This window comes from Ochotona princeps, chromosome 4 (genome assembly GCF_030435755.1).
Source record: "Ochotona princeps isolate mOchPri1 chromosome 4, mOchPri1.hap1, whole genome shotgun sequence".
Lineage (NCBI taxonomy): Eukaryota > Metazoa > Chordata > Mammalia > Lagomorpha > Ochotonidae > Ochotona > Ochotona princeps.
This window is the reverse complement of record NC_080835.1, coordinates 96117236-96129093: the sequence shown is the minus strand read 5'-3', so window position 1 is coordinate 96129093 and position 11858 is coordinate 96117236. Positions and strand designations below refer to the sequence as shown.

Below are 11858 nucleotides of genomic sequence, written 5' to 3'. Positions count from 1 at the left end.
TTGGAATCTGTTGCTAGAGAGTTACAATGTTCATTTACAGCAACCTGTTACATTCTTGTTACATTTGCTGTGTGCCTGAATTGATGTGTATCTGGTCTCTCAGTTGCTTCCTTAACCACTTTACTTTCATTTTAATATATGTATTTTAAAAGCAGAATGGCAAAGAAGGAGAGGGAGAGAAAGAGGGACAGAGGTAGAAATACCTTCCATCCATTTAGTTACTCCTTAAATAGTCACAAATGTTGGAATGAGTGAAAGCTGAAATCGGGAGCATGAAACTCCATCCAGGTCTTCCATGTGGATGTCAGGGGCCCAAGTACTCGGGACCATCTTCTGTGGCCTTCCCAGGCAAATTAGCAGGCAGCTGATGAGAAACAGAAGAGCTGGGTCTCCAATTTACGTTCTAGTAAGGGCTGCTAGCCATGGCAAGCAGCTTAACACATTGCACCCCAGTGCTGGCCTGCCTTTGCCAATTTTATGGGGCAGCTTCCATAGTAAAAATTTTTCCTAGTGATGTGTCCTAGCATGTCAGTTGTATGGGCTGTGTTGCCCGAAGCTTCAAGTAGTTACTGTAGTAAAGTGTTTATTTAGCTTCTTTAGCAGATGTCAAAGTCTACAGGGCCTGCAAATTTTAATGGCCTGGAAGGCAGAGGTTATGGGATTTTTCTGCCAGCTGGGATGCAGCCTTCGTAGGCAGTGCAGTTTCACTGTTGGTTTCAGGTGTGGTGCTCTCAAAGTGGGTCAACAGTACTCATCATTTTTCATTTGTCATATGGGAGTAGGGCTTCTCAGCTAGACCCACGCATGGTTGGTGAACCAAAGAAAAAATGTGGCACCCATCGGTTTCTAAGGAACGTGTGGGGAGAGGTGTTCCTTCTAACAGGTAGGAGTGCCAGTCAGTGTCTGAGGATGGTATAGGGGCCATGGCACATCAGTGGGACTATATGGGGCAGTGATCAGTGTCTGAAGCATATAAGAGTAACTTTTTAGAAAAAATTATTTATTATTTTTAATTCATTAATTACATTGTATTATGTGACACAGTTTCATAGGTACTTGGGTTCTCCCCACCCCTCCCCAAACCCTCCCACCATGGTGGATTCCTCCACCTTGTTACATAACCACAGTTCAAGTAGTTCAGTTGAGATTCCCCCATTGCGAGCATATACCAAACATAGAGTCCAGCATCTTATTGTCCAGTCAAGTTCAACGGCTTCTTAGGTATACCCTCTCTGGTCTGAAGACAGAGCCACTTCTTATGGACCCTGAACTGACTTTCTCAAGGAGGGTTGCCCATCTGCTTCCTGGCCATGAGAGTATATGGGAAGGGTTTCCCAGACCCTCTGTTGGCTGAGTTTATGTAAACAGGTCATCTTGCTGCTTTTTGGGTGGGTGGGGTATCTTGGATCAGCTGTGGATAGAGTTGGTCATATGACTGCTTCCAGGTCTCAGGGTAGATGGGTTGAGCAGACAGCAGACAGAAAGACAGTCTCAACTGATGTGCAGCACCCATGGGGCCTGATTTATTCAGAATGGATTGCCAGTTCTCTTCCAGGCAGTGTGAGTTAGGTTGGGACATTACACTGGTTCACAGGACTGGGTTAGTACAACTGCTTGGGGTAGTGGCTTGGCTGCTCCGTAGGGCCCAAGGTGGGCAGAACCTCAGGATGGGTTGTGGAGAGCACAGGGAAGACTGGGCCCTTTCTCCAGGACAGCAACTCAGTTAGGTGATCTGGAACTTTGAAAATTGAGAGTTTTAGGCATCTCCACCAGCAAATGCCTCAGGGGTTATGACATGAGCTAGGATGGCCAGAGGGTCTCCTATTTGTCCTTTGCACGGCTCTTGGTTCAGAGCTGATCTCCTGGCATGGGACAGTAAATACTGTGGGCTTAGTTCCCTTCATCACAAATCATCAGGGTATCCCTTTGCTCAGCAGTATCATGCCTTCATTCCCACCGCACTCCTGTGGTCTGCCTAAACACTGTAGTAAAACAGTCCTAGTGTTTCCTGCACTTGGTCCGTTCTGGTGGAGGGAAGAGTGCCAGGCATCCTTAGTCTGCCCTCTTGCATGACAGGAGTTTTTAATCTTTTCCTCAACAACCTATTTACTTTTCCACTTTTATCTCTAATTTTTCATCATTAAAAATAATGGTATAGTGAATGTCTCCCCTAAGGGCCTGAGAGGAAGGGGTGGAATTGGTCCTGCAGTTGCATGGGCTTGTTTTTCTGAAGTAAAACCTTGCACTTTCCATAACAGTTGCAGTGCACGCAGGATTCCAAATCCCTGCCTCCTCACTAATGCTCAGCACCTTCTTGCATTCTTTTCCCAATCTTTCAGATGTAAGAATTTATGTCACTGTTTTAATTTGCACTTCTGTATTTAGTAATCTGAGCACCTCTTCACATATTCAGTAGTTTCTTTAGTAGTAGGTTTTCTTTCCTGAAAGTTGGATGTTCCAAGTATCTTAATGATTTTTTTCTGTTGACACTTATGTCTTTTTCATTGTTGTTGTTGTTGTAGTTTATTATACATGCTGTTAGGATACATTCTCTCAATCTATTATACTTTTGTAACCTATATTCCACAATAGAACAGGAGGGCAGAGAAATCTTCCACTTTCTTAGAGTGTGTGAGGAAGATGTTAAGTATAATCTGTTGAGATTGCAACAGGTGACTTTTAGATAACAGATTCAAAACTGTATTAGCACATAATGCATAATAATTAATAAAAAAACTGTATTAGATATTAGCAAAGACAATAGAGACATACAGTAGGATCCAAGAGCAATCCCTACGGCCTCTTAATAGGAGGTCATATGCACAGAGCATGAGGGGACCCCAGAGCAGAACAGGAGGATAAGAGGTCTGTATCCTAGTCCCGGAGACACCTGGAAGCCTCCCAGGTGCTTTCTCCACAGAAGCAGTGTATACCTCATCAAGGATTGTCAGTATAGGCCCCAAGGACCATATCCCAACTGCCAAGAAGATCACAGGGAGTTTGAGTGCCCTCATAGGCCAAAAACTCTGAGGTCAGCCATTTTCTATCAGATCTCCCACATGGGATTGAAGCAGCCCAGAACCCTCCTCTAATGACGTTGAAACAGCAGGCAGGAGCACTGGGTGGTCCTCAGAGATAGAATTGTAAATTTCCTTCTGGACACAGGAAAGGAGCTTTCTCTGGTTCTTACTTAGTTCCAACTTTGGCTCCCCATCCTCTCTTGCACTGACCATCAGGGTCTCTCAGGAGCCCCAAGTTTAGTTCAGATAGAGAGAGACTAATATATAAAGCTTTGACCAGACAGGAAAAAGTCAGCTGGCCTATAACTGCTCAGCCTGTACCTTACTGGTCAGCTTCCTGACTTGGCTTTTCCTAGACCTCACTAGGTAGGATGCACAGTCCAGTTATTCCTCACTTGCTAAATTATTGGAGATTTCTCTGTGCACCCACCTAAGACTATTCTACTCTTCAACTGTTAATATATAGCTTGTTAGAGTTATAAGTCTGTTTTGATTATCCTAAAATGCATGAAGTTCTGCAAAATCTCAAAAAAAAAGAATTTAATGAGAAAAAAGTGTTCTGAAGAAATGAAACAGAAAAGCCCATCAAAATCCATAAACAGAAGGTATTGAAACTATGAGTGACTCTTAGAATTCATACTGAATGTTTAACATTTATTTTACATTACAACTAAGATAGTAAAGCACTACTGAAAGACTCTGGTTAGAGAAAATGGTTTCCAAATGAAAGAGTAAGGTAAGCAGACAGACTCAAGGAGAGAAGCCACTCACCCACCCATTTGAGAAGTGCCTGGTTTCCACCCATGGTCAGCATTCCTAGGACTTCCCCTGGAGTGTATTTGCAAAGTGAGACAGAGAAACAATGCTCATTCACATCAGTACGGTTTCCTCCCCAGTATTTTCTGCAGGGCAGCCTTCACCTCCTTATTCCTGAGGCTGTAGATCAGGGGGTTCAGCATGGGGATCACTGTGGTGTAGAACACAGAGGCCACATTCTCCTGGGCCAGGGAGCTGGCTGTGGATGGTTTTAAGTACATGAAAGCGGTTGACCCGTAGAATAGCCCCACAGCTGCCAGGTGGGAGCTGCAGGTGTTGAAGGCTTTGGACCTGCCCTGTGTGGTGCTGATGTGGAGGATGCTGGACAGGATGAAGGCGTAGGAAACAAGGACTGTGATGCTGGTGACTATGATATTGAATCCAGCCAGAGAGAAGACTGTCATCTCAACATCGTAGGTACTAGAGCAGGAGAGCTTCATGAGAGGGAGGATATCACAGAAGTAGTGACTGATGAGAACTTCACAATAAGACAGGCTTATCATGAGCCCGGTCTCTATGGTTGAACCAATGAACCCCATGATGTAGACTGTAACCACCAGCAAGGAACACACAGGACGAGACATGATGACGGTATAAAGCAAGGGCTGGCAGATGGCGACATAGCGGTCATAGGCCATCACTGTGAGCATGTAGCACTCAGCAATGACAAAAACAAGGAAGAAGTAGAGCTGAGACATGCACCCAGCATAGGAGATGATGTTCTTCTGTGACACAAAGTTCACCAGCATCTTGGGTGTAATGACAGAGGAGTAGCAGAGATCCACAAGGGACAGATTGCTGAGGAAGTAGTACATGGGGGTGTGAAGCTGTGAGTTGAGACGAATCAGGGTGATCATGCCCAGGTTGCCCACCACAGTGACCAAGTAGATAGCTAGGAAGAGGAGGAAGAGGGGCAGCTGGAGAGCTTGTCTGTTTGTTAATCCCCCGAGAATAAACTCTGTCACTGTAGAGTGATTTCCTGTAGCCATTCTCTTCTAGGTGGCAAGCCTGTGGGGATTGGGAAAAGAGTTATTTGAAATTCTGATCTTGGACTGCTTGGGGACAATGGTGTGAACCCTCAGTGAATCCTTGCTATCAGCTAGGTATCCTTTTTTTTTTTATGGCTCTTTCTACTGTTGCCTCAAAGGAAGACCCTTGTCTTTGGTTTCAAGCATAGTGATGATGAGAGTACAAGGAGTCAAATTGGTGTAAGTAAATTTACTGCTTTCCTGCACCTCATACTGTGTATATCTGTAATTCTGAGAGTACAGTTGCTGATTGGCTGCATCAGCATCACCTTGAAGTCATTAGGGATTCAGTGTGCAAGCCCACATTGAGCCTGTACTTCACTCGCGAGCCCTTGGGATGGGCTCAGCCCATCTCCTCCGTGATGCTCATGCACACCAGTTTTCAAAGTGGCACCCTATGCATAAAATATAGTGTATTTCATAGTTTGTAATTGGGGATAAGTGTTTGATTCAATTTTTCTGCAATTCTAAATAGCTGTCAATCGCAAACATGACTTTCTATCCCACAGTGATGTCACATCAGGTTATATGGTGGTTATAAGATGTACTATGGAGTAACAAGTCAATTTCTGAATGATGAAAAAATTGGTGAGATGGATTTCAAAAGTGATTGTGAAAGTAAGATGGGATGATGCGTATTGTAAAGTCTTTGTACAAATTTTCATTAGATCTAATTTTTAGTTTTTTGCTTAGTCTGAATCCAAGGTCCTAGACAGTGGCTCATCATATTGGCTGGGTATTATAACAACTTGGTACACTTGCAAAATGCCCAGGCCTGGGCTTTACTTGCAGAAGCCATGATTAAGTTAATCTCTGTTATAGCCTGAATTACTGTAAATTCGTATTTTCCTTAGTCAGCGCTCATTACATATGTGTGTATAATAATTATTATTTTTTGATCGTGATATCAAACCATGACACTATTAGATCGCAATGACAAAGTATTCAAATGACAGACATGTGCCTGGGAACCATGAATTAGCATTACTACATGCAGTCATTCTCATTTATTGAATGAATTTATTAAGCTAAAAACAAGTTCTCACTACTTTGTTTCCTTCGTTAATTCTTACCTAATAGTTCCCACACTTTCTTTGAAGGTTAGTTTTTTTACATAATTAAATTTTTAGGGATACAGACAGGAGTGTTGACAGTGGTACTTTTATTTCCATTTTTGTACTGAGATAACTGATGCACCAACTAATAAGTGACTTGTTAGAACCTGCTTAGTATTGGTCACTGTGAAATCAGTCTTACATCTTGTCTCTGCTTGTGAATATCTGTCTTTGCTCAGACATGTAGGTTTGCAATCTACTCCAACAGTTGCTAACAATGTGTGGCTGAAACATGCCTTGGTATCTAATTTATGCATAACACATGAAAGAGGATGTACTACTATTCTTTTTTTCTTCATTTCGTAAGATATTGAAGTCCAAAGATTTAAATAAGCTACACAAAGTAATCCAGCTAGTCAGAGGCAGAGCCAGATCTAAATCTTAGGACTCTTAACCACCAGTCTGTCTGTCTCTGCTAAACTATAATTTTCTGTTGCATTTTATCTTTGAATAGCACAGTGATATTATTTAGTAGACTTAACTTATTTAAGTAATGTAGATGGAATTTATTTGAGTATCATAGATGGAGGATAGATATCACTGTTATTTTCAAGTGTACTTCCTGTAATTTTAAAGAAAAAACACCTGCAACATAATAAAATAGAAACACAAATGAGGAAAATTAAAAAAAAAACTTTGCTTGATTCATGGAGTGCTGGTGGTAAATACCTTTCTGTAGTTTTTCTGTGAATACGTAAATTTCTGTCTATAAATATTTATGTATATTTTAAACCTCCATTTAAAGTAACATTTTGAAATACCGAATCTCAATTCATTCTTACAGCAAAAGTAATTATTCTAACTGCAATATTTATCATTGTCGAATATTCAAACAATTCTTATAATCCCAAGGATTTAGTGTGAATGAAAGAAAATTCTCATTGCATTGTAAGCTTTATAGGTAAATTACTGATTGCAAGGTATTTAGATTTATAAGTTAGTGGTATTAAATATAGCTAAGATTTTCGGATGTTGCTTGCTTTTAGTACAAAGAAGAAAAATCTGTAGATCAAATATATTAAAAGAATATTACACATCTTTATCAAGCATCTGTCTTTAAATATGACAAAAAGGATTGAACATCCAACTTGAACAATTGTTCCCCAGATCAGAGTGCTCTATGAGGCAAGCAATTTGGATCCTGTTCACTTGGTATATTTACATTGCAGTACAAATTCACTCTCTTATTAGAGGAGAATCCTAGAGAGCAATTGGCTGATGTCTTTCCTCTGTAACATAACAATATTATACAGGAAAACAAGAAGCTATTGGAAATATTGATTCTTGTGTTAAAGAATCTTTATAGGTTCAGGATTGTTTCCAATGAGGATAGCACAGAGTGGGAGAAAAAGCTCCTAGAGATAAAAGTAAAAGAAGTATTTTTTCCTTATTCATCGTTTTAAATCTGTAATTAAATACCTTAGCTGGGCCCGGTGCCTTGGCTTAGCGGCTAACGTCCTTGTCTTGAACGCGTCGGGATCCTATATGGGCACTGGTTCTAATCCGGTCAGCCTCATTTCCCATCCAGTTCCCTGCTTGCAGTCTGGGAAAGCAGTTGAGAATGACCCAAAGCCTTGGGACCCTGCACTGGCACGGGAGACCCAGAAGAAGCTCCTGGCTCCTGGCTTCGGATCAGGTCAGCTCCAGCCATTGCAGCCACTTGGGGAGTGAATCATCGGACAGAAGATCTTCCTCTCTGTCTCTCCTCCTCTCTGTATATCTGCCTTTCCAATATAAATCAATAAATCTATAAAAAAATTTTTGCTGTGGGAAAGTTGAATGCTTTGCCTTGAAAGCAGTAGGGATGCCTTGGCTTCAACAATCAGAAAGTGAGAGAAACATGTAGACTTATATCTTATTGAGGCAAAAAGCCATGAGACAATGGTTCACCAAGTTAGTGAGGCTGGGTTCTTATTTATATATGCTAAAGCAGAGCATCTCCTGGGATGCAGTCACTCCAGAGGCAGAGGCCCAAATTAAAGAAGCAATTAGAATCTTGGTTTATACCTGTTCTGTGAATCATTTTTGCCTTCCCAGATGTATTAATTTTCCTTGTATTGGTACAGTAATTTTACTGATGGGTAAACTTGTAAAGACAGGCAAGTATCAGGATATCGTATCACCAACAGCTCCATCATCAACCCCATCATTAACACAGTTGGCTTAGTACCATCACCAACCATCATCATCAGTTACCAGTGATTCATCAGTGTGTACAAAAGACAAATCCCAGCATTTGAACTATAGTTTCAGTAAGAAATATCAAGTTTGTAAGGAAGGCTGAATTTGTTAGCCTGTATACTACATACTGAGGAAGATGAGAAGATGATTAATTGTTAATATATGCTCACTAAGAAGTTTGTTCACAAGAAAAATTTTATTCAATATGTATGCATATCATGTATGAATGTATTGGTAATGAGATTTTGTCATTAACTTTTTCTTTGAAGACAGTTGTAGATTCAATGTAGGGAGAACCCACGTGATAGCCCTACTAAGTTACTCCAAATGGTAACAGTCTGCAGAATGCTATAACACTCAGAATGTTGACATTGGCATCATCCACTGGTCTCATGCAGGTTTCCAGAGTTTTATGAATGCTCATTTGTATGTGTATTTATTTTATGCAAGTTTGTCAGTTGCATAGGACCATGTATTCACCACCATTCATGAGATAAAAATCATATCGCTTTGATTTTGCAATTTTCGTAACAGTAATGTGATTTTCTATGGGTCTTTAAAAGTGATCAGTTATCTTTCATTAGTGGCATTCTAAATTTGTCAACTTAAATTTATTTTATGTGTTTCAATACACGGTAGTTATTATTAGCTCTTTGTTGACCAAACTTTTCCATTTTGTTCTGTGACATTTACCTCAGCATGTGCCTCTGATCATTTGGAGACACTGCTTAACGTCTCTGATATCCTTCCTATATAATGTATCTTCCTACATCATACAGTAAGATATTCTGAACTCAACTCAGAAGTTTCTTTCTTCAGGTTTGCGATCAACCATTCTTCTAAGAAATTTGATTTCTTTTATTATGGAAATGTTATTTTAAGAGTTCAAATTAGGTGACAAGACTCACTGATGCTGTTAGATGTTGTTTCTAAGTCTTTTCAAAGAGAATTCAAAAATTTATGTCTATGGTATTCTCCTTTTAAACAAGTTTCTGTTGTTAGAAATCGAATAATCTTACCAAAGTTTTAATGTTCATTGTGAGTTTTTTTAGCTTTCTTTCTTAGCTGTGGCATTTCTTCTCAATATGCTTCAAAGTATTTTTTTAACGTTAGAAAGTATCTTTTTGACATATGGTTTTTATTATTCTTGCTTCTTCGTTGGGATGTCTCTGTTGAGGCCCCCATTCTGCGTCAAACAGATCTCTTTTTTTTGCCTCTTTTTCTCCATCATGTTTTCTAGAGTGCTGTCTATAGGGCTTATTTACACTTTGTTACTCCTACTTAGGCCTTGCTTTTTGAAATTATTATTCTCTTTTAGTTTTAATACTTTTCTGAGTTACAGTGCTTATTTTATGATGTCTACTAATTCATGGTTTTAATGTGTAGTCTTTCTCTTAACGTGTTTTTATCTCACTTTGAAGTAAGATTACAGTAGTAGCATTTCTGTGGCTTACTTCACAATTTCTGTACAAAGTACTTTTTCTTACCACAGTATTTAACAGAATATCGGTTTGGTTATTTTCTGTTGTCCACTTTACCTTCACTTTTGTGTTTTCCAGCTTCACCTCTGTAACACATCTTTTGTTGCCCCGAAGGAGTGTTAAAAAAATACAGCACCTTACTTCCTGAGCTCACCTGGGTTTGTCCTCTTTGTGCTTTAATCAAGGCTTTCTCCCTGTTTTCTTTGCTTTTCCTGTCCTACTTCATTTGTATTTTATTTCTAGCACTTTATTCTTGTAGGGAGCGTTGGTTGGTTTATTTTGAGTGTTCATAGTGCCCACACAGCTGCAGCCCCTTCAAACATTTCCATGGTTCCATCTAAATGTGTCTTCTAGCAAAACATATACATCTCCAGTTTTAAGTTCTGTTTCAAGATTAACCTATGGGGATTTACAGAGAATCCCTGAAGGCATTTTGAGTTTTTCAGGGTTACCAGCTGTGGTGTACATCTGTATTCTGTGATCAAGCACAGATATCGGTAGCTGCATGGTAGATCTTGATGACTTGTTCCCACTTGCTTATGTTGGCGTTAAAGGGGAATACCGCAGACCTATTTTAGTTGCAATTGTCATATACTTGCAATTATTCCCTGATTGTTCCAAGTTTTTAATGGGAGCAGCTGGGAAAACTAAAAAAACATGGCAAAAGAATCTCAAAATACTCTAAAATATTCATATTTTATCATTATTATTATTAAGAAGAGGAGGAGGAGAGTAGTTTGAGGAATACATACGTAAGTAGGATGTATTTGTATAGCTGTGAAAAGAACATGCTTTTTTTTTTTTTAAAGATTTGTTATTATTGGAAAGCCGGATATACAGAGAGGAGGAGAGACAGAGAGGAAGATCTTCCGTCCGATGATTCACTCCCCAAGTGAGCCGCAACGGGCCGGTGCGCTCCGATCCGAAACCGGGAACCAGGAACCTCTTCCAGGTCTCCCACGCGGGTGCAGGGTCCCAATGCATTGGGCCGTCCTCGACTGCTTTCCCAGGCCACAAGCAGGAAGCTGGATGGGAAGTGGAGCTGCCGGGATTAGAACCGGCGCCCATATGGGATCCCGGGGCTTTCAAGGCGAGGACTTTAGCCGCTAGGCCACGCAGCCGGGCCCAAGAACATGCTTTTAATAGGAACAATAATAAAGAACATATTTTGTTAGTATTTTGAGTATGTTTCAAATATTTTTACAAATGGAACATTTGAGATATTAGTAACTAGCATTTACTAAATAACTGCTTTGTTCTAGGTAGATTTTCTTTTGAATATGTGTATATATATATAATATATTACTATATATTACCTAACTAACTATCTTTTTCTTCTGTCATGTGCTTTGGGAAAAATCCACAAAAGTCCAGATAAAGAGTGATGATTTCTTAGTTTTTGCCATCTAAATAAAATGCTAAAGTACTTAGTATCCTATGGAAATAATTAAACTTGGTAAAACAAACATACCAAAACTTTTAAGATACTGAAGAAAAGTAATGATGAAGGCAGCCAACACAGTCTTTTTGGCAGTGATTTTGTCTACAGGTAATGTCTGTATTGTAAACCAAGCAAGGGCAATGCAAGCAAAGCACAGCGTTTTTGCTACATTGAGATGATGGACAGATATTTGTGATACTGGATGTTTGGGAACATATGGAGAAATATGTGGATGAAACTCAGAAAAAAAGCTATAGAAGTTTGTATAGATCTGCTGTGTTTTTGTCCAAGCTGTGCATGAATAAGATTAATCTCTGGGCTTGGTGCAGTAGCGTAGCAGTTAAAGTCCTCGCCTTGGATGTGCCGGGATCCCATATAGGCACTGGTTCTAACCCTGGCAGCCTCATTTCCCATCCAGCTCCCTGCTTGTGGTCTGGAAAAGCGGTAGAGGATAGTTCAAAGCCTTGGAACCTTGTACCCACATGGGAGACCCAGAAGAGGCTCCAGGCTCCTGGCTTCAGATTGGCTCAGCTCTGGTCTTGTGGCCACTTGGGGAGTGGACCATCAGTCAGAAGATCTTCCTCTCTATATCTCCTCCTCTCTGTGTATCTGCATTTCCAATGGGGAAAAAAACTTTACAAAAAAGGTTAATTTCTAAGAAGCTGGGCAAAGAACAATTGGCTGGAATTTGAAGCTGAAAGTGTAAGTTCCACAGCTCTCGCAGGTCTGTGACATGCTTATTCCAAGTCAGTGGGAGTGTTTCTATAGACAACTAC

The 11858-nt window shown here is 40.3% G+C and overlaps 1 protein-coding gene across 1 annotated transcript; it reads right to left on the bottom strand.

The window, feature by feature from the left end:
* Window positions 1-3895: 3895 nt before the first annotated feature.
* On the bottom strand, window positions 3896-4825 carry LOC101524441 (olfactory receptor 8A1). Its single transcript, XM_004597711.4, has one exon. It carries the CDS (start codon window positions 4823-4825, stop codon window positions 3896-3898), a length of 930 nt encoding a protein of 309 aa, XP_004597768.3.
* Between the last annotated feature and the right edge of the window lie 7033 nt (window positions 4826-11858).

Bases quoted from the DNA above. Each gene is read 5' to 3' on its own strand.
- LOC101524441 (XM_004597711.4), bottom strand. From the start codon at position 4,825: ATGGCTACAGGAAATCACTCTACAGTGACAGAGTTTATTCTCGGGGGA.